The sequence below is a fragment of the Macaca thibetana genome, chromosome 9 (assembly GCF_024542745.1).
Source record: "Macaca thibetana thibetana isolate TM-01 chromosome 9, ASM2454274v1, whole genome shotgun sequence".
In the NCBI taxonomy this organism is placed as follows: domain Eukaryota; kingdom Metazoa; phylum Chordata; class Mammalia; order Primates; family Cercopithecidae; genus Macaca; species Macaca thibetana.
This window is the reverse complement of record NC_065586.1, coordinates 121,788,788-121,811,723: the sequence shown is the minus strand read 5'-3', so window position 1 is coordinate 121,811,723 and position 22,936 is coordinate 121,788,788. Positions and strand designations below refer to the sequence as shown.

The following is a 22,936-nucleotide window of genomic DNA, read 5'->3' as shown; positions in this document are numbered from 1 at the left end:
CTTCTAAATCCAACTTCTGTTTAATAATATTCCCTTGAGAAAAATACTAAGTCTGAACAAAGCAATAAATAATCATTGCTTCCCTGCCTCACCATTTGGTTTTGTCAAGATAGGCCACTTTTTCAGAACAGGAGCCTTAGGAGAAGGGACCAGTGGAAAAGAGTCTGGGGCTCGAGGCCCACCTCACAATTTACCAGCTGTATGGTCAAGTCACATAAGCACTTACTATCAGCAGTCATACCTGTAAAATAGTTTCTTACATTTCTGTTCAAAGGCAGGAAGTCAGACCAGATGAACAAGGTTTTGTTTTATTCTAGAGCCTTCTGAATACAATTTTTCTACAGTTATCAGACACCACAACACACCTTTGCTCCTGTTCTCCTAGAACTCAATCATGTGTGCGGTGGTGTGCAGTAGAGGATTCATCTTGTACAGAGAGGTTTGGTCTTTGTCCTTGGCTCCTAGAAGGTAATCACTAAGTCCTTGAAATGTCCTGCCCAGTAAGAATGCCTCTGTTTACCTGGCAGGGGGCTTGGGTCACAATGGATAGCCTAACAATGGGATTTACTGTGGGGGCTTTGGGCCCCAGGGTAACAGCTCAACCTCTGGAGGCACTGGAGACAAAGATCAGCCACATGGCAGTCAACCATGTCTATGTGACCAAGTTCCAATGAAAACTCTGGACACCAAGGCTTGGATGAGCTTCCCCAGTTGTACATGCAGTGATTTATACACTTGGTGAGTACTGTCACGTGTCACTGCCAGGGTGAGTTAGCACTATCTGTAACTCCAGCGGCAGAGGAACTGGGAGCTCGGCACTTAGAACTCTCTACAACTCTGCCTTCCGAGCCTCTTCCCTTGGCTCATTTTAATGTACATCCTTTCAATGTGAGAAATTGTAGCTGTAAGCAGAACAGCTTTCAGTGAGTTCTGTGAGTCCTTCAGCAAATTCTTAAACCCGAGGGTGGTCCTGGAGACCGCTGACAAACCTCCAGTTAGTGTGAGAAGTGCAAGTGGTCTTGGGGACTCCCCAACTCTGCAGGTGGTGAGAGACAGTAACTGTTGCCTTCTTCCTTTAAAGCATAATCCCACACTTTCTAAACAACTTATTATCTTTAAAATCAATGGGTCAATGTGATTTCAGCATAGATTTGGCATCTGGAAGACAAGCTATTGATTATGTATGAAAGTGTCATTGGGGCAAGGACCAGACAATATAGACATTAGGAAGGGAGATCTGAATCCTATGTACTAGGAAAAAAAAAAAAAAAAAACTGGGTAAAATAAGATAGAATAAAAGGTGTCACAACCTAGAGCATTTATTAACTTGGCTTACAAAACCCACAAACCTGGCTAACAAAACCCTCTAAAATATTTACATTACTTTCTAAAGTACTCATAGTAGTAAAACATTTAAAGGAGGGAATTAAACACGCTTATCATCTTAGCAAATTGTTCCAGTATCTTCCAGCACTTTGGGAGGCTGAGGCAGGAGTATCGCTTGAGCTCAGGAGTTTGAGACCAGCCTGGGCTTATAACATAGTGAGACCCTGTCTCTACAAAAGATTTTTCAAAAATTAGCGCCTGTGGTCTCAGCTACTTGGGAGGCTGAGGATCACTAGAGCCCAGATGGTCAAGGTTGCAGTGAGCCATGACCATGCCACTGCATTCCAGCCTAGGTGACAGAGTTAAGACTCTGTCTCAAAAACAAAAAACCCCAACAACAAAAAAGATCTTGATCATTCTAAGGAATTCAAACAAGGCAGAATATTCAAAGGTGCAAGTGAAAACTGAAGATCACTCTCCCCAGACCTTCCCCACATCAAGAGCTACTGTTAATTCTGGTGACTGTCCCACACATCTAGCCATGCATTATATGCCAACAAAAAATTAATTTTAGTAAAAACCATTTTTAGAAACTGTTTTAGATAGGTAATACATTCCCCAAATTTACAAGGTCCAAATGGGTATGCAGTGAAATCCCTCCTCCTGGCCTTGCAGGTTTCCTCCCCAAAGGGAACACGTTACCAGTTTCTTATACACCCTTCCAGGGCTACTGTGTGCCTGTGTAAACTAAGTCATACAGATTTAAAGTGTTAATCTGACTTTACACAAGGCTGGAAAACTAAATGAACTGCTGCACTTCAAATAATTGTTTCTTGCTTCTTGACCACACAGGAGATATTTCTCAAAAGACTCCTCTGTGAGAGAGGAGAACAGGTGAGCAAGAGAGAGAGGGGGAGAACTTAGGAAAAAATCATTAAGTGGTTGAAGTATCTGCTTACTCCATGCCATGGAAAATAACATAAGAAAGCATTCTCACTTTCACCCTTCTCTATCTCCCGACTTACCTTTACCTTGGTCAGGCTCTACAGTAGTATCTGTTCTGGAACCACAATCCAAGGGTCAGTTCTATGTTTAAAGGGTTCGATATGGCCCACTACTCCTTTACTGTTGCCTCTCCATTCCCAAATTTTTCATGCCGATTTAAATCTTTGGTTTTTTTTTTCTTGTTTTTTTTTTTGACACACAGTCTCGCTCTGTCGCCCAGGCTGGAGTGTAGTGGCATGATCTTGGCTCACTGCAAGCTCCACCTCCTGGGTTCAAGTCATTCTCCCACCTCAACCTCCTCAGTAGCTGGGACTACAGGCCTGCACCACCACACACGGCCAATTTTTGTAATTTTAGTAGAGACGGGGTTTCACAATGTTGGCCAGGTTGGTCTTGAACTCCTGACCTCAGGTGATCTGCCCACCTCAGCCTCCCAAATTGCTTGGATTACAGGCGTGAGCCACCGTGCCTGGCTGATTGAAATCTTTAACTGTCTAAATTAATTTGTCAATTTTTTTTCCAAATAAGGGGTCATGGGACACATCTCAATATTTCTAGTCACTGAACATAATCTAATACATTTCTCTAAGTTTTAAAAAGTACTTCAAAAAGTGTAGAGATTTCTCCCCCTCCCTTCCCAAAGTCATTAACTATGGGGCAAATTAAAAAGAAAACAGTATGATTTAGATTCACAGGCCTGCCTTACTCTAAGACAATCCAGCACTAAGCCAGTGCATACATATCTGAGAAATGAGAAGTAAGACTTACTGGTCATCTGAAACTCAGCAAACGCTACTCTCTCCAGCTGTACCCTCAGCAGCTCGCAGGGAGCATCTTTGAGCAGCTGAAATAGCTTTGCGGCCTTGCTGTAATGAAGATCGGCCAGCACCCGGTGTTGTTTCCTGAGGTGTTCGTCACCAACCTAGAACCAAACCAAAACAAACAAATCCTTCACGGTAACTACTTCAGGCTTCATTAAGTGCTGCTTAGTTATTTTTCCCCCACTGTGGGTCTTACTAGGTCTTATTAGTTTTAGCTTTTATATTGAGGTCTTAATCCATTTCCTTTCTTTTTGTTTTTGAGACAGGGTCTCGCTCTGTCGCCCACGCTGGAGGTCCAGTGGTGCAACCTTGGCTTGCTGCAACCTCTCCGCCTCCTGAACTCAAGCAACTCTCCTGCCTCAGCCTACCGAGTTGCTGGGATTGCAGGCACCCGCCACTACTGCTTGGCTAATTTTTGTATTTTTTCGTAGAGATGGGGTTTTGCCATGTTGGCCGGGCTGGTGTCGAATTCCTGACCTCAAATGATCCGCCCGCCTTGGCCTCCCAAAGTGCTGGGATTACAGGTATGAACTGGAGAAGATTTCTTTCCACTTCGCCTTAGGAAGTCCTCAACCAAAATTCAGGTTTCCCCAGAAGACCTAATATCCTGAGGGCAAAAGCAAGCTTAAGGGTGCCCAGACGATTCAGCAGAGGAATAGTCTTTCAGCAAATGGTGCTGGGACAACTAGATATCTATATGCAAAAGAGTGGGGAGGCCTGCGAGGCGGAGGTTGCAGTGAGCGAGTATCGTGCCACTGCACTCCAGTCTGGGCAACAGAGTGAGACCCTGTCTCCAAAAAAAAAAAAAAAAAAAAAAAAATCTTCTCCAGTTTAAGCTGTATCTCAAAAGATGATACTTTTCAGGATAAGGGCAACCCAGAAGTAAACTCATGTAAGGTAAGTAGTCTCACCTTGCAGGGGAGAAAGATCAACAAAACAAACAAAAAACACCACTGAGAAACTACAAGCCCGAGATGCGTAGCAGAAGCCAAGCAATCTCTCTGAAGGCAGGCGCCTTTATCCTAGGCCTCGGATAATTCTCAGAGACACAGGGATCTGGGCAGCAGGATTAATGTACAATACTGTTGGTATTCATTATTTCTAATAGCATCAAACTGGAATAATCCCAAAATTCAGTAATCATAGACTAGATAAACAAGCTACGATATAGTCATTTAATGACTACTGAGCTGAGAAAATGAATAGCTACCTGTGCCAACACAGATGTATCTCAAAAACATGATGTTAAGTGAAAGGCAGTAAGCCACAGAACACCAACAGCAGATTCGTTTTCCCATGCTCACCACAGAGCACAATGTAGACATACCATTTAAGTGGCACAGCACAAAAAAGGCACAGACACAGCAGAAATTTTCGGACAGCAGTTCACCTGGAGGTCCGGTGGTGCAATCTTGGCTCGCTGCAACCTCTCCGCCTCCTGAACTCAAGCAACTCTCCTGCCTCAGCCTACCGAGTTGCTGGGATTGCAGGCACCCGCCACTACTGCTTGGCTAATTTTTGGACGGCAAGGAAGACACACCAGGGAGGGGCATATGGGGCACTCCGGAGGATTCCTCTATTCCTCAACCTCCAGACAAGGGACACAGGGGTTTCCTTTTATTCTGTAAACTGTACGTATGTTCCACATGTATTTTTTTTTTCTTTCTTTTTTTTTTTTGAGATGGAGTTTTGCTCTTGTTGCCCGGGCTGGAGTGCAATGGTGTGATCTCGGCTCACCGCAACCTCTGCCTCCCAGGTTCAAGCGATTCTCCTGCCTCAGCCTCCTGAGTAGCGGGCATTACAGGCATGCGCCACCACACCTGGCTAATTTTGTATTTTTAGTAGAGATGGGGTTTCTCCACGTTGGTCAGGCTGGTCTCGAACTCCTGACCTCAGGTGATCCACCTGCCTCAGCCTCCTAAAGTGCTGGGATGACAGGTGTGAGCCACTGTGCCCTGCCTGTATTTTCATATATATGCTCTATTTTACAATAAAAGATGGGAGACTAGTACTGTAAAATTGGCACTGAACCATTACTATAAAGCCTACCTACATTTTAAAAAACCGAAGTAACACACCCAGGCAAATAGGTAAGTTCACAAACTAAGACCCAATCAAGTAGAGTAGAAAAAAATACACAGTATAGATTTTTGGTGAGAGGGAAAACCAGCTACACTACAAGTTTTTCTAAAGTAGCTAATTAACACAGATTGCATTTAAAATATATATGACTTGGCCGGGCGCGGTGGCTCAAGCCTGTAATCCCAGCACTTTGGGAGGCCGAGATGGGTGGATCACGAGGTCAGGAGATCGAGACCATTCTGGCTAACACGGTGAAACCCCCTCTCTACTAAAAAATACAAAAAAAAAACTACCTGGGCGAGGTGGCGGGCGCCTGTAGTCCCAGCTACCTGGGAGGCTGAGGCAGGAGAATGGCGTAAACCCGGGAGGCGGAGCTTGCAGTGAGCTGAGATCCAGCCACTGCACTCCAGCCTGGGTGACAGAGCGAGACTCTGTCTCAAAAAAAAAAAAAAAAAAAAATATATATATATATATATATATATATGACCATGGACCATGTTAAAAAAACAAAAACAAAAGCACCCAGAACACTTCTCAACTGATGTGGCACTGTACTTAACTTGGACTGACAATACCTGATTCCTCAGACAGCTGTGGTACATGGAGGCCAGCCTGTGATGGATGGTTGCAGCTCGATACTGACAAAGGGGCTGCCGAGCAGACATGGAATCCACATCGCAGTATTTCAGGGACTTCATCATGGCCTCACTGACTTCTTTTTCAATCTGTTTGTTTAGTTTTTTTAAGGGGGGAGAAAAAAACAAGCTCGTAATCTGACTGTAGGAGTTTTTAAAACGTTTAAATACTGCTTATTCTGGAAAAGACAAGAGATGCTAAATATTTGTTAAACAAGGGAATGAGACTGAGAACTTATTTTATAATCCAGCAAATATTATCACCTGCTCCTGAGCTTTTCTAGACAATGGAGCATAATCTTGCTGTAGAGTTGCCATAGTAAAGTAAGTAGTGGACAATTCCCAGTTCACTGAATCCCAAACAGCTGGGTGTATGTCTCGTGTTCCCAATGACCTCAGCGCTTTCAAATAGTAATCAATAGCCTGCAAAGGAGAAAGCAGTGTGCATTTCTGACTCAGCTTAAACATATACCAATACTGCATTAAAATAAAACGTACTTCATAACTACCCAGATGTTAATTTAATTTGGGGATGATTTATCAAGGGGCAATATTATGAGCAAAAATGAAAAAATAAGTCAGTGAAAATATTTCAATGAAGAAAGTTATTCTGAGTAGACTGAAGACCACTGTGTTCCCATCTCAAGGCTATAAGAAGCCGATCCGTGGTGCTGCTTTCTGACTCAGGCTGAGCATGAGGATGCACTTGTTTCCTTTTTTTTTTTTCTTTCTAAATGAAAATTAGTTTCTATAACTAGTACATTAGATTTAAAACATGCCAAATTTTACTGTAAAAAGAAGTATCTCCTCCTACCTTGTTACCCCAATCCTCAAATACATGGCCATTATATTGAAACCAAAAACAAAACCACGCTTAATATCCCAGCAATAATTTCTACATTTCTGGTGTTTATTTATTCACTCTTTTCTGTGTATATATAAATTTTAAAAAGAAAATCAAAAATGGTCACTCATTTAAAAATTTATTATGCCACCAACATTCTTCACTAATGTCATTTAAATGGCTTCAATCACTCCATTATATGAGTGCTCATATCCTTGGACCCTCTGCAACAGTGGGTGTGATCATTTGTCATAAAATTTGGCAATCTAATAAATAAAACTCAATGTTGAGGCCAGGAGTTTGAGACCAGCCTGGTCAACATGGCGAAACCTCATCTCCACTAAAAATATTATAATGCCAAAATGAGACAGCATTTTTAGATCTTTTTTATACATTTGTGCATTTTTAGAACTTTATTTTCACACATTTGAGTTTATTCAACTTTTACCCAGGATTTCTGCTTACTGTGCCATGCTGGGAAAGTCCTTCCATAACCTATCATATAAGCCTCTACCTATATTTTCTTCTAGTACTTTTACAGTTTCACTTTCTCCATGTCAATCTTTAATCCATTTGATATTCATGCTCGTTGTACAAACAATTTGCAGAATCATCTTTTCCCTCCCAATTCCACATGTCATCTTCAATACTCAATTCTTACTAGTCTTAGGCCAGGTTCCAAGTGTTTTCATGATCTGTCTAGTCTTGTGCCATTAGCAGAGTTTAATTATTTTTAGTTTTGTAATACTTTAGTGAAACAATGGAAAAATGTAAATAAATGACAGGTATGAATGGATGAGGCCCAACATGTAAGCGAATGTGTTACCTTATTATAATATAAGCCTTCTTCTGGTGAAAATTCACGTTTAAATTCATCACCTGCACCACAGTGCGCCTGTGCACAAATTCGCATGAGTCTTCCCGTGTTACATAATAAAAGGGCGGCATTTGTGGCATCCTCAATTGACTCAAAGTTGTGAATTCCCTTTTCAAAACAAGAAAAGCTTTTTTTCCACAACTGTTGCTCGGCAGCAGACACAGATTTGCTCACTTTACAGAGAAAGAAAGAAAACAACTGTGTAAGCAGACATCAGTGTAAACCCTAGCACTGTCTTAAGAGGAGGATGGCAGTGACAGGAGTGTGGTGGCGAGCCAGTCATCTGCAGTCAACCACGGCTCATTGCTCTCACCATGCCTGTTACATGAAGGTAAACGTGTCCCTCAGAGTTCATATGCTGAAGCCCTAACCCCTAGTTCCTTAGAATCTGACTACATTTAGGACAGGTCCTTTAAAGATGTAATTAAGGTTAAATGAGACTGTAAGAGTGGGATCCTAATCCGGTATGACTGGTGTCCTTTTAAAAAGAGGGAGGGACTCCAGGGGTATGCACAGAGAGAAAGCCCTGTGTGGACACAGTGACAAGGCGGTTATCTGCAAGCCAAGGGAGAAGCATGAGAGGAATCCAACCTTGCTGCCACCTTATGGATGGATATGAGACAGTAAATTTCTCATTTACGTCATCTAGTCTATGATATTTCATTACAGCAGCCCCAGCTGACTAATACAGCTTGATGAAGTCTCTCACCATCCTGCTCCGCCTCACCCAGGATGGGAACCATCCCTTTGTCCAGCACATTCATGCTGTATGCCTGGCCTGCCCATTAGTCACTTAGTAGCTGTCTGGGGTATCCGATCGACTGTTATGATATCGCTGTGCTTTTGTACAAGTAACCCTTATTTTGACTTAATAATGTCCCAAAGCACCAGAGTAATGATGCTGCCATACTGTTGTAAATGCTGTTAATCTTTTACTTGCCTAATTTGTAAATTAAACTTCATCACAGCATGTATGTACACGAAAAAGCACAGAAGAACTCTCCAGTTTCAGGCATCCACTGGGGATCTTGGAATGCATCCTCCAAGGGTAAGTGGGGTCTACTGTACAACACTTAAGCATAACCCTCTTCACTATTAACCAAATGATATTCAAATAAGCAAAGAAAAACATCTGAGCAAAGTGTCATTTTGTGAAGATCCAAAAGCGTGGTTCCCATGGAGTTTGAAGAGATTACAACCTGTGTTATATCCAATTTCCCTAGCTTCCTGACGACCACTTCCCAAATTCCCTCACTGACTGTCCCTCCAGATGCACCTTAAATGCACAGGTTCTCCCACTAGCAAGGAACTCTTTGAGGGCAACATCTGTATCCCTAAGTGCCAAGCATTATTCACAGATCAACAGGCACACAGGCTGGGTGCAGTGGCTCATGCCTGTAATCCCAGAACTTTGGGAAGTCAAAGCATGAGGACTGCCTGAGGCCAGGAGTCCGAGATCAGCTTGGGCAACATAGCAAGATTTCATCTCTAAAAAAATTTTTAAAAATTGCTTGGGAGGCTGAGGTGAGAGGATTGCTTGAGCCAAGGAGTTCGAGGCTGCGGCAAGCTATGATCATGCCATTGCAGTCTAGCCTGGGCGACCGAGTAAGACCCTGTCTCTTAAAAAACAAAAACAAAAACAAACAAACAAACAAAACCAAAAACCAAAACCAAAGGCCCACAGATGCTCAGCTTACCTGCTGACCTCAGTTCTACCTCAGCCCCTTTCTGTTCTCTCCCTGTGTCCAGCCTTTATATTCCCATCTATTCTCACAGCTCCAACTATTACCTTTAAATGAATGGCTCTCAGTCTATCTCGATAGCCCTACAGCTCTTAGCACACTTCAAACTGACTACTAAATTATACTTTTCACATACACGTTCCATAGTGAACTCAAATTCAACATGGGCCCAAATGATTCACCATCTCACATCTTACTCCCACATCTTACTTACACCATCCCACATCTTACTACACCATCCCGCATCTTACTTACCCACTATCCCACATCTTCCTCACACAGGCCTCTTGCTCCCTCTAAACGTACACTTGCACCCTCTGAGATCCCTGGCTTCTTCCTAACACCGCCTCTTCGGTCTGGAGCACCCTCCTTTCCTCACATTTGCCAGCTGACACTACACACCCCGCACCACCCTGCTCAATGACACTTTCCCAAAATCCCTCTAACTTATGACCTTATGTCTTCTTTCCCCAGTCTCCCATTATACTTCATCTGTACTCATCCACAGTGTTCTTTGTGTTCCTATCCAGCTTCCCAACATGAAGAGAGGACCATATTTTAGCCAGTTCCGTATCCAACATACAGCCTGGCACATGATTGGATGTCCCATTTGCTTCTAAATTGATCAGATGGACTGAGTACAAAAGTGAGAATGAAGAACATTGAAATAATTAATTCCAAGGGAAAAATCATGTTTTCCTAATTCTATTTCTTAAGAATAATAAGAGGTTCTCTAACAAAGCACCTCTTTATGACATAAAATCAAGTGCCACAGTTCTTTGCTTAACTCATACAAAATTAGCATAATTTTCTAAGAGAACAGGCAATAAAGAGAGGAATCTAAAGAAATACTCACCTACTCTCTCACTCTGCAATGCTGCCGCCTGATTCATGTAAAACACTCCAATTTCATTTCTAATGTTACCCATTCTCTTCAATACTTGTACATAGTGTTCTGGATTTTGGCTTTTCAAGTCACTAAATTGCAAGATTTCATTAGCAGCCTCGTAACATTTACAACTAACAGAAAGTTGACTTTCTAAGTCTGTAGACAAATCAGTTGCCCATGCAAATCCTGAAAAGAAAAAAGGGATACATCAATGCGAGTCATGTGATTCCTTCTTCCTCAGTATCTACATGAACCTGAGATTCTAAATTTTAAGTAATAAAAAATGCAATACGGTATAAGTATACTAAGATTCAATCAATACAACAATATTTAAGTTTCATAATAAAGATCTATTTATTTATAAAATTACATTTCTTGGGATATTAATGTTGGATAAAAATATTTTCCTGACTATGAATATCACACAATTCCTGTGATCCAGGTTTTCCCAGGTACGCTTGTTTATTAGGGCAGACCTAAAGTTGTCCACTAATACAAAGTTGTTATTTTTTAATTAATGGAAATAGTTCTTGAAATAATGTGTCAATATTAACTTTAAGTCACTGAAGAAGCTGCTACAGAAGCCCTCAGAAGATTAAAAATGCCATCAAAGTGGGAACTGGAGTAAAAAGAAGTATTTAACTGAAATTGCTATGATGGGAGTAGTAAAAATACACTGAGGACTTTCCTACTATATCTATAAAAAAATGATTATTTGAGAAAGACGGAGAGAGGGGAAGAAAGGGCAAAAACACTAGAAAATAAGACATTTTTCCCTCTCCCCCAGTACACTCCTCCAGCTGTGAGTTGTCTGAAACTCTGGAAGACAAACATCAAGTCATATTTAGTATAACAATTTAAGAGCATAATAAAACAACCCCATGAGACATTACAGAAGCACCTTCAGAAGACTCATCTTTTACTTCGTTCACTGTCTTAATGGCAGCGTGCTCACACAACTCTGCTGAGGTAAGAGGGAGCGATAGCGCTGCTGCGGATCAGATTACTCTATTTCCCAGTTTTAAAGCCTGATAATTCCAAACACAGCGACATATTCAGTAAGACGCTGGCTATGAACCAATGTTAAAAACAATGATCACTTTATTTCAGCCCCAAGGAATCATCCAGAAGGTAATGAACCACCTTCATCAACTGTTATACCTTTCAAAAGGAAACCCATGGCTTTGTTAGCTGCCTACAAGTGTTACCTAGAAGAACCTCATGAAAAGAAGAGTGTAAAAAGCTGACACAAGGCCAGGCGCATTGGCTCATGCCTGTAATCCCAGTACCTTGGGAGGCCAAGGCGGGAGGATCGCTTGAGTTGAGGAGTTTGAGACCAGTCTGGGGCAACATGGTGAAACCCTGTCTCTAATAAAAATACAAAAATTAGCCAGGTGTGGTGGCGCATGTACTAGTCCCAGCTATTTGGGAGACTGAGATGGGAGGATCACTTGAACCCAGTGGGTAGAGGTTGCAGTGAGCCAAGATCGCCCCACTGCACTCCAGCCTCCTAGGCAGCAGAGCAAGACTGTGTCTCAAAAAAAAAAAAAAAAAAAAGTTGACACACAACTGTCTTCATATCTTACTTTATAGTTAGTTCTAGTTATATAAACAGTAATTATAAAATACTTAAAAACCATTTTATACAAATACACAAGATTATGTTTAATTTTAAAATTAAGAAACGAATAAAACAGTAGGCCAGGCACAGTGGCTCAAACCTATAATCCCAGCACCTTGGGAGGCCAAGGTGGGCGATCACCTGAGGCCAGGAGTACGAGACCAGCCTGACCAAGACGAAGAAACCTTGTCTCTACTAAAAATACAAAATTAGCCAGGCATGGTGGCGCATGCCTGTAATTCCAGCTAGCTGGTAGGCTGAGGCAGGAGAATCGCTTGAACCCGGGAGGCAGAGGTTGCAGTGAGCCAAGATTGCACCATTGCACTCCAGCTTAGGCAACAAGAGTGAAACTCCGTCTCAATAAATAAATAAATAAATACAAAGCAAATATCAAAACTCTAATATTTCTGTCCCTTTTCTGAATACTCAAGCATGAGCTAGACTGCATAGTCCCACCATGAACCACGTGGTCCAAGTCTGTGGCACACCTTGGCAACTGGACTCTCTGTGAAGGCTATGCAGGATCTCCTGGTCCTCTTTTGTTTGGTAATGAAACTCTTCAAGGTGTGCAGCTCTATTATTTGCATTCTGGGCCAGCATTAGTTGGATATCACCACAAAGTGTCAAATATTGAGAGAGAAACAGCAGGACTTCGGAAAGCATATTGGTGCAGAGGCAGCAATAAGTATCTGTTTAGAAAGGGCGGGAAGAAGAAAAAACACAAACGCAGAAACAGTTAATGACCACAGGAAATATGAAGAAACTGTGTTATCAGCAGAACACTTTGTACCACCGTAGCTATTGTTTATTTTATGTCCAATAATACATATTACGGCTTCATGTATTTCAAAGCAGAGACGTTCAACCATTGAGCAGAAACTAAAATAGAAGGTAACACACACAGGATTGGAAAGAGTCATTTTAAAATAAAGATACACAACAGAAACAGGAGTAAACTTCCACTGTGATTCAGAAGCCTTCTCTGTTCTCCCTTCCCAGGGCCTATTAAACATATTCATGTACAGTGGCTTACCATGGCTTTGCAAAGCTAATTTAATGTATCGTAATGCTCTTCCATATTTCTGAAGACTCATGGCAGCATCAGACAAAACATAATAGGCCTTCGACGACTTGAGAATCAGCTGAAGTTTCATTTTATGTTGCCAAGAGCCAGGGATCATTCCAGATTGACTGGAATAATTGCCCTTCTGAAGGGAGCCCACTGTGACATGGAGAGAAAAAAAAAGACAGCACATTTGACTGTAAGTCTCACGCACAAAAAATATTTTCTGTTTCTTGATAGAAACACTCTAGACTTAGGTGCTATTGTGACAAGACTGGTAAATATTATGCTTTACTGCTTAAATACACTGGAGTAAAACGGCTGTGTTAAAAGACTCTCACTTGGGAGTTCCGAGGCCTTCTGCTTCCCTGACATCGGCAACTCTGTCATTCTCTTCCAGTGTCACTGACATAGCTAACCTCATGAGTGACACCTGTCTCCTTTCTCCAGTCTATGTGTCAACCTGTCAAAGTTTACCTTCCTAAAGCACAGCTTAGATCATTGTGAAAGCCTGTCCTCAAACATGAAAATGGTTTCTTCCCACTTAGCCTAAACTAGTTACATGTTTCTCAGTCTCACTTCCTACTTGTCCATCCTACTACCCGTCAGCCAATGTTAAGTTACTACTTGTCACCTATAAAGATGCCTGTTTTTCCTATCTCCCATCTTAGTTTACTGTTTCCTCTATCAGGAATACTCTATTTAAAGTCCAACCCATCACTACCTTCTTTATACTCAACAAATGATCATTTTTGTGGCAAGTACTGTGCCAGGCACTGGAAACTGTGACATGAAGTTATATGGCCTCTATGCTTGATAACATAAACCACAACAAACTATGTAAAGTGTAATTAACAGAGAAAGAACAAAATACTGTGGAACATTTTGCTCCACAAATAACAAAAACACACCCCGACTTCTCCCAGCTTGAAGGTTTCTCATTTTTTTAATCAGCTAGAACCCAAGTCTTTCAAGGCGATGAAAGATACTTAGTCTTCATTATGGTTTGATGTGTGTATGGATTTCTTTCCTCTGCTGATATAAGCATCATCTGTAAGAGGCATTGTGAGAAACTAAAGTTAAGTCAGATGAAGTTCTTGTTCACAACTGTTTGTGTGTGCATGTGTGTGTAAAACCATTTAACGCAGGAACTCTGACATAAGGCAGGCTCACAGGACAAAGTGGTCAGAGAATCAAGTAATTCTGATGGAGAACAGAGGGAAGCATGGAGATTCTGAGCTTGAGCAGGATTTTCAACAGGGGAGACAGAGGAGGAGGAAGAGACAGAAAAGGCATTCCAGAAAAAAAGAATGGCAAAAGTCCTGGTGTGATCTCCTTACTGCCTGTAGGCTGAAGCGTGGCATACAAGCAGGACTACATAAATGCTGGGGAAATAAATCTATTCCTCTCCTATCTCCACCATGTTTGTTCAGGAAAAGAAGGGTCCAGAAAGCACTTCTTCCACTGTGATTCAAATGTATTTCAAACATACAGGCTTTCTACATTTCTTTCTTTCTTTTTTTTTTTTTTAACAATTGAAACTGATTTAAAAGGGGGAAATAAATAAGGTTGGAAAAAGAAATACAACTTAGGTTAAAATAAAGAAGAAATTCACAGCTTCTGCTTCAAAGTCCATATGTTCTTCATGATGTTATATTCCTGAAGAACAAACTAGATAATTTAAAAGTGACATTTGTAGCTTATTCAAGTGCTGTGCAGTAACAACAGCCTACGCTTCTATAGTGCTTATTATGTACACTGTTCTGAGCACTTTACATATATTAACCATTTAATCATTCTAACAACCCTTTAAAGAAGCCATTATTATCGTTTCTATTTTGAAAGAGATAAAAAGTGACTCAAAGAAGTGGAACAACTTGCCCTAGCAAAGCCAAGATATGAAGTTAGGCAGTTGGGCTCCTAAGTCTGTGGCACCTACACACTCCAGTGCTTTTACTGAAGCAGCAATTTCTGAGAACTCCACCGGGCTGAGGCATTAGTTCCTCACTGTGGGTAACGGGAAGATGCAGGCTCCTTATGTTCTTATTAGAAATGTCCATGAAACATCAAAAATATCCTTTTTATATTTCAAATGAAACAATACTACCCCTACTTCCAGTTCACATATCCTTTTCTCAATGCCTTGCAATGAATGTCTTAATTGACATAAGTCTGCTGTTGATAAAGAACCAGTATATTATTCTATTGAAGGCCTTATTTGCACATCAATTCAACTTACTTTTGTCCAAAAACAAGGCCATCTGCTTCTCTAGCCCCTCGGGACCCCCTCTTGTGGATTCGTCTTCATATTTTAACGGGATTGGAGTGCTGGGGTCAGCTGCTGGGAGGTCGCTTTCTTTTTTGATGCTGCTATCGACAGATTTTAAACCCTTCAAAAAAAGGAAAAGCATTCACTATATACCTAACTTCAGGTCAACTGAAAACTAAATATAAGACAGTATCTGGACTACTGAATATGTTTAGTAATTTAATTTAGTAATTTAGAAATTTCCATCTCAGAAACAGACTTTTAAAAACTTGGTTTGATCTGAAATATTTCGGAAAAATGAATCTGATTATCAGTTTATGCTTAAGGAAAAAAAAAACTGCAGCAGAACACAATTTGGAGTAACATTTAGACACCAACAAACAAGTGTAATTTGCATATCAAGTACCAACTTTACTGAAAAAGTGAAGACTAAACTTAAACTTACCTCTAGAACATAGCTCAGCACAAGTCTACAGCGCTCTTCTGTGTCATGGCAAACTGGAAATGCACAACTGGGCTTGAGGAACAAACATGTAAAATTATGAATACACTACCAATGTATTAAGGTCAACATATTGTTTTTGTTGAAGATTAAATTACTGCAAGCATTATCAACAAAAATCTTGCTTAAAAAGATCTTACAACATATATGTTGCTTTAAGTACTTACAATTTTAAATATAATTCTATTATGACAAAAAAGCAAGAACTAGAGTAGTAATATTTTAGACAAATATAGACCTCATTTAGTAGGTCAGCTCCACTCATAATTAGCACCGATACTAGGCAAAACACAATTAACAATTAGCATCAATTTAGAAATAACAAGTTTCACCAATATTCTTGTTAATTTATTTGTTTAATTAAGGAGCAAAACCAGCTAGCAACCTCCAACTAAGAAGGATATTACGTGTGAAGCATTTCATTTTGCTGAATCCCGTGGGGTTGGAATGACTGTTCTCATTGCACAGAAGAGAAGCAAGCACAGACAGTTTAGCAATTTGTCTGAGGACACGGTGAGTGAGTGGGGAGCTGGGACTCTGGAGCTTATGCTGACTGTCCATACTGCAAAGTCATTCAATAAGGATAAGGAAAGGCCAACTAAAGACACGTTTATATGAATACTAAGACTGCATTTTTTGAGTGCTTCAGATACTGACAGAAAGTGCTATCTGTGAAAAACAGTGACACTCATTACATCTTTAATTATTATCTAATTGTTCCGTTAAGTCCACGGCCTAGTGTTACAATGCAGTATTCCATATACATGTAACTTTTGCAATCAGTGATTATAACCAGAACATTTTTTCACTCCACTGTGGAAGTTCAAGCTGAAAGTGAACTAAAATTTAGATGGACAGTTAATGACTTTTTCCTGCAGTCATTGAGTCAAATATTTACTGAGCACCCATAATGTGTTCTAGACATTGGAGATAAGAGTGTCTGTACCTGCAGGGAACTTACATTCTAGTGAAGCAAGACAAACATAAAAATAAGAACTTCAGGAACAGATAGGCTCCTTGAAGGACAAAAAAGTAGAGCACGCTTTGGCCAGAGTGGTCAGGGAACATCTCCCTGAAGAGGCAACATTTCAGTCAACACTTAAGCCTTAAAAAAGGCAGCCATGAACAGACCTAGGGTAGGTGCATTCCAAACAGAAGCAACAGCAAATACAAAGGCCCTCCAGTGAGCATGATCTTGATGCTTTTGAGAGAAAAAAAAGCCAACATGACCATGGTAAACCAATAGGGCAAGTGAAGGTCAGAAAGATGGGCAACGTTTTAGGGTGACAGAGATAGCCCCTCAAAAACTTGCTTAAAGTTTCCATCTGAAAGTTACACTCAGTGCTTAAATTAAGAGGTTATCTGTAAATACAACTGTATTTCAGTTCAGGGAACAGCCAGAACTCTTAAGGTTGGCCTGGATCTAATCATAGGGAGATGGTATGTTGAAAGGTATACACTGCCTGGAGATACACTGATGGTAGAAGGACAGTCAGGGAGGGCAACCCACACAGGGAGAAATCCGTCTGGTCCTCTCCAGGGCAGAGACATGTCCAATACGGCAGACATGACTACCAGAGTCATGAAAAAAGTACTGTCTTATATAGCACAGGGATAATGTACCAGATCTCACCATACACAGCTCCAAGAGCCACCTCCTTCTCTACCCTAATTCTATGTTCACCAAGCAACCTATATATGTCATTTCCCAGCAACCCCAAAACTGGACAGAAGTGCCCTAGTAAGGAGACAAGACTATGACTACACACTGGTCACTGGAGAGGAAAATCCTTCACGTAAGAATAGACAGACACCTGGTTTACACATCTGTCCACTATAGGCTTGTACAATGTGGGTCAGTTATCGTGGAACAATACTATAAAGCCAAGTTTTAGAATTCAGAAAACTAATGATTATTAGATGCTGGACCATGAAAGATTTATTGAAGCAATGGTATCTTTTGAAGGGCTAACTATATTCGATTAACAATTATGTTTCCTTGATAACAATTTAATATAAATTCTAAAGGCTTACTCTGATTTGATGAATAGATTTGTATTTTTCTGGTACTGACAGTTCTCCAACGGACTTGATTATAGCTACTGCTTTGCTATCATCCGATGGATCAGAGCTGGTGCTATAGGATCCATTTTCATCACTGTCGGGCATCTCTTCCTCCTCTTCACTATAACTTTCATCAGAATTCTCGTTTAAAGGAGATTCTGAATTTTCTTCCTTTTTAGGTTCATCCAATTGAAAAAGTTCTGAAAGCATGTAATTGGCGGAAGCAATAATCTTATGAAAAAGAGAGAAATATGTGTAAATTACTGTCATAAAAAAATACGTGGATTTTAATACCATACTAACAAATTTTAGAAGGAGGTCGGCACACAGGCTGTTTCCACCATATAGACTGTAACACACACAGAAATGTTCCCAGTTCAAAGCTACCAATACTCTGAGTATGCTCCACAAAATCTTTATAGGTTGACGCATTTCCTATTTCCTGAAATTACTCCACCCTGAGCCTTCTCTCTTAAAAGGTGTCAACTGAATTTCACTGGAGACAAACAAAAGCTTTTGAGTATTGAGTGTCATATCTAAAATATTAACAAATATTAATACCACCCTATACCAAGTGAGAAACCAGAATTTTTCCTTACAAACTATAAATTAATTCAAGTTTCTCTATAATAGGCAACTAATATTTATTATACAATCTATGGTTCTAAAAAAAAAATTACATTAACAAGGGAAAAGTCCATTCTGATATCTCTTAAAATTAGCAATTATATACAATCATTTATCCCATTCTATTATTTATCAGTTCTTAATCACAGACAATGGTCTTAACACCATTTTCTAACATCCACATAAACCACTCAAATTCCACTATACACTGCCACCTCAGTCAGCAATTAGATATTTCAGTCAGAAACAAAATGTTTTACTATTTTTCTTCAAAAAAATTTCTGAGTTTGGTCTCTAGCATAATCTTTATCTCTAAATCAAACGTGGCTACAATTAAAATTACTTTGGCTCTTCAAAGAAAAATTGCGTATCCTACATACCTTTACTGATTTGAACAGGATACAACCATTAGCCTTACAGTGAAAAATAAAGTTATGAAGCAAACAACGGAGGGTAAGGATGGTATAAAATTGTGGGGAGCATGACTGAGGGAATATTTTAAGAGATGTTTTTCCCCCCTCTCTTTAAAACAAATGTTACTAGCTTTTATTTAAGAGATGCTTTAATATCCTTAAGTGTGGAATGTGAACCCTATTTATATTAACAAAGTGTTATCAAGGTCTAATAGCAACAAAACAAAGAACTAAGAGTGCTACTGTTAGAATTCCATGAGTTCTAAATTTATTGAGCAGTGCTGTCTAAGAGAAATGTAACATGAGTCACATACGAAATTTTAAATTTTCTAGTAGCTACATTTAAAAAGTAGAATCTGTGGAGGCCTGGCGCAGTGGCTCATGCCTCAGCACTTTGGGAGGCTAAGGTGGGCGGATCACAAGGTCAGGAGATCGAGACCATCCTGGCTAACACAGTGAAACACCGTCTCTACTAAAAATACAAAAAATTAGCCAGGCGTGGTGGCAGGCACCTGTAGTCCCAGCTACTCGGGAGGCTGAGGCAGGAGAATGGCATGAACCCAGGAAGTGGAGCTTGCAGTAAGCAGAGATTGCGCCCCTGCACTCCAGCCCGGGTGATAGAGCGAGACTCTGTCTCAAAAAAAAAAAAGAAGTAGTAGAATCTGAGAAATTAACTTAAATATATTTAATCCAATATATATACCATTGCATTTCAACATGTAATATGTACAGACACCCAACCTTCAAAATTCAGGGTGTATTTTACACTGACAGCACATGTCAATTCAGACAAAGCACATTTTAAGTGATCAACAGCTACATGTCATGTGCTAATGACTACCACACTGAATAGGGCAGTTACAGAATATGAATCGGGAAGCTTTACTGTCTAGGTAACAATTCCCTGTTAGAATGCTAGAATTGTTTTAGAGAATACATAAATGTTAATCTTACTTGAGGATGCCTGCTTTTGTCCAATAATTTAAGACAATTAAGAAGCAACGTTCTAATAGTTCCATAGTGTTTCTTATTTTGATTCTTCTTCATCATCATGTTGCAAGCAACCCTAAAAAAAAGAGTTTATATCAACTTTACTGCCCACCATTCATCACTGTCTGCAAGACTCAAGTCTAGGAGTGCTCTTGTTTCTTTCCAACAAAGAGCTGTAAGAAACAACAAAATATTAAACTTTACACTTTACCCACCACCCCCAAAATGTTTACACTATTGTGTCATAAGAAAGCTGAGTAGTATTTGGTACAATGTGTATTTTATATCTTTCCCGCTACTATGAAAACCTAAAAGCATTTAAAAACCTTGGTTTGGATACTGTGGCTGTATGCTTTAAAACTTTATATAAGGCTACTTCTTCATCTAAAATTCTTAAAGCACTCACTTGTACAAGAGAATGGCCACTGGCATTGTGAATGGATTTTGGTATTTGTCTTCAGTTTCTTCACAAAGAGTAGTGAGGTCATAGAGCTTCACTATATCACTGCCACTTGCTGGAAAGAAAAACAAGCCTCATTTTACAACAGTTACTCAAATCAATTATTGTTCACTCAAGGAGTATTAATAGCTTACCTTTAAAGAGCCAATAGGTATGTCCTTCTTTGGTACAATTAGATTTCAAAAATGATAAAATATTCTGTGCAATGTCTTTTATGACTTTAGTAGAAAAATTAGAATTTTCCAAATTGGGAATTTCTTCTGTCTTTATCATTTCATATTTCTGTAAAACACAGACAGATGGAAAGCAGTTTAAGAGAAAACCCGAGGAAACAACACCTTTCTTTTAAAAAAGCAACCAAATGCAGAAGTCCTGCAAATAGAGACCTGTGTAGCATGAAAGCGTTTAAACCCGTGGTTTTTAATCTGTTTTCCGCTGCAGCCTCCCAAAGGAATCTCATCCACCCCATCAGCAAGGGCAGCTCACTAGTGGGTAATTTCAACGGAGAATCACTACCAGATTTAGAACCTTAGATTTAGGCATGATCTGATTTCTGTTCTAACATGGAACAAATCATACTGAATACTTTTCCTCCACTTTAATGGTTTTCAACTGGGAAGATGGTAAATGAAGGTAGGCTTTACCCAGCAAAATTTTAAAACACATGTATTTCTGGCCTTTTCTTTTGCTAGATACTAGAGTCGGTGGCTCAAGGAGAGAGAATCATTCAGGAAACTTTTCTGGCAGACACTTCTCTTCGCTTGTCTATGGACTTCATTACTTCACAGGGATGGAGCAGGCGGGTATGGAGGTGGCAATATGAGTAAAGGCTTCATGGACATTACTACCACTATTTTAACAGTGCCTTTGCATTTTTCTTGTTTGTCTTCTGTGCACACTTTCCTAAACACCTCCTACCACATTTTCTGAAGTACTCTAAAACTAGAAACTTTAAATCAACTGGAATGTACGACCAAACACAATCGTCTGAGGTTGATTTTCACCCCACTTTGTTCACTGAAGTCCCCAATGTTGATTATTTCCTTCCTCAAAACACTCCTTTCCCATATTTTAATCTGCGCTATTCTTGTTCTCCTTCTCTCTCTCTAAATGCCCTTCTATTTTTACCCCTATGGGGAGAGGCTCCAATGCCTGATTTTAATAGATTCTCAGGTGACGAAATCTGACAGTATCTAGGTAGATGATGCTTCAATTTATTTCTCTAATGGCTGCAACTTCAAAATGCTCACTAGACATTTTTATACTTTCCTCAAACTGAACATGTGACAAAAACATACTACCTTCCCTGTCTAAACCAATTCAACATCCTTCTCTCACTAAATGACACCACCATTATTCTAGCCCCTAAACCCTGGAATCCCCTTTGACTCCTCTTCCCCTCCGCCTTGTTAACGCTTTATCTGCCTGTCTCTTTTCTCCTGCTCCCCACTCCCACCTCAGCCTCCCACTAAATGTTGCCATTTAGGGAGATGTTCTAACAGTGGTTTTCAATGAAGACTGCAAACCAGAATCATATACCAGACTTTCTGAAAAGACAAGAGGTGCACATCCTACTGATACTAGAACACTGGGGGCCCAAGCAAGAACATTTTTAAAGAGGCTACAAGTGATTCTGATGCACAACCAGGTTAAGAATCACTGGGTTGGAATATAATGGTTCAAAGCATGTCCTCAGCCAGAGAGAGGCACAAAGACTGGCACCGCCACTCACTACTAAGGTGACCCTGGGCAACTCACTTGAGCTCCTTGATCCTCAGTCTCTCTTTCCATCAAATAGGAATAACAGCATGTGAGGTAGCTAAGAAGATCAAATAAGGTAAAGCATTTAAAGCATTCAGCAAAGTGCTGGGATCAAATAAGCACTCAATAAATGCTATCTATTCTTACCATTGTTGATTCTTAACAGTTCCTCTCTAGTGGAAGTACATTATACTATTAGCAAAACGGTACAATGCCTCCGGTTTTCTTGTCTCTAAGTCCTCCTTGTCTATCCTATATGCTATCTCTAAATTAATATTCTAACACAACAAATTTCCCCTCCTAGATGCCTTCACTGATTCCAGATTACCAACTGAACCAAGTCCATACTCCTTAGCTCAACATTTAAGATCTCCATCACTTGATCATGACTTTTCCAACCTTATTTGCAGCTATTGTGCTACCTAAATCCTGTGTTCCCTAGCTGGATTTATTATCAATCCTTTCATGTATTTACACTAGACTTTTGAAATCCAGCTTTTATTTTTTGGGATACTACCTATTATCAGGACTCAGTGAAGATGGCCCTTCTTCCACCAAGTCTTTCTTCCAGTGTCAGTGCTCAGCCCCTCCTCTGATGATCTAGACTTGTGTGTGTGTATTACACTTCTCGTTCTTATCTGTCTCCGACTGTTTTCTCTGCATATTATTTCCCATTGGATTATCTCTTTCTAACAACCAAACTTATTCTTTGTTTTCCTTCAACCATTATTTATTGTTTAAATTCTAAATTTTTTATTTTTTTGAGACGGGGTCTTGCTCTGTCACTCATACTGGAGTGCAGTGGCACGATCATAACTCATTGCAGCCTCAAATTCCTGGGCTCCAGTGATCCTCCTGCTTCAAGCCCCCAAGTAGCTGGGACTACAGACATGCACCACCATGCCCAGCTAAGTGTGTGGGGTTTTTTTCTACAGTTAGGGTCTC

General features: G+C 40.2%; 1 protein-coding gene and 1 long non-coding RNA gene across 4 annotated transcripts in view; one reads left to right on the top strand and one right to left on the bottom strand.

Moving 5' to 3' along the window:
- Positions 1 to 22,936, bottom strand: part of EDRF1 (erythroid differentiation regulatory factor 1) — a 46,067-nt gene that overhangs the window by 11,495 nt on the left and 11,636 nt on the right. For both annotated transcript variants that reach the window (XM_050803712.1, XM_050803713.1), the window contains 13 exons: positions 20,365 to 20,512; positions 20,177 to 20,285; positions 19,735 to 19,846; positions 17,711 to 17,971; positions 15,620 to 15,691; positions 15,145 to 15,295; positions 12,876 to 13,064; positions 12,331 to 12,531; positions 10,189 to 10,407; positions 7,540 to 7,763; positions 6,134 to 6,292; positions 5,810 to 5,959; positions 3,100 to 3,253 (listed from right to left, as the gene is read on the bottom strand). In XM_050803712.1, coding sequence (XP_050659669.1) covers positions 3,100 to 3,253; positions 5,810 to 5,959; positions 6,134 to 6,292; positions 7,540 to 7,763; positions 10,189 to 10,407; positions 12,331 to 12,531; positions 12,876 to 13,064; positions 15,145 to 15,295; positions 15,620 to 15,691; positions 17,711 to 17,971; positions 19,735 to 19,846; positions 20,177 to 20,285; positions 20,365 to 20,512 — 2,149 coding nt within the window. The remainder of the gene's footprint in view (positions 1 to 3,099; positions 3,254 to 5,809; positions 5,960 to 6,133; positions 6,293 to 7,539; positions 7,764 to 10,188; positions 10,408 to 12,330; positions 12,532 to 12,875; positions 13,065 to 15,144; positions 15,296 to 15,619; positions 15,692 to 17,710; positions 17,972 to 19,734; positions 19,847 to 20,176; positions 20,286 to 20,364; positions 20,513 to 22,936) is intronic.
- On the top strand, positions 578 to 21,168 carry LOC126962591 (uncharacterized). 2 transcript variants are annotated; one of them, XR_007728733.1, is made up of 4 exons: positions 578 to 738; positions 7,772 to 7,921; positions 16,042 to 16,189; positions 20,923 to 21,168. It is a non-coding gene; the product is annotated as an uncharacterized LOC126962591 (long non-coding RNA). The 2 variants fall into 2 exon arrangements; XR_007728734.1 differs by lacking the exons at positions 578 to 738; positions 7,772 to 7,921 and adding an exon at positions 3,249 to 3,676.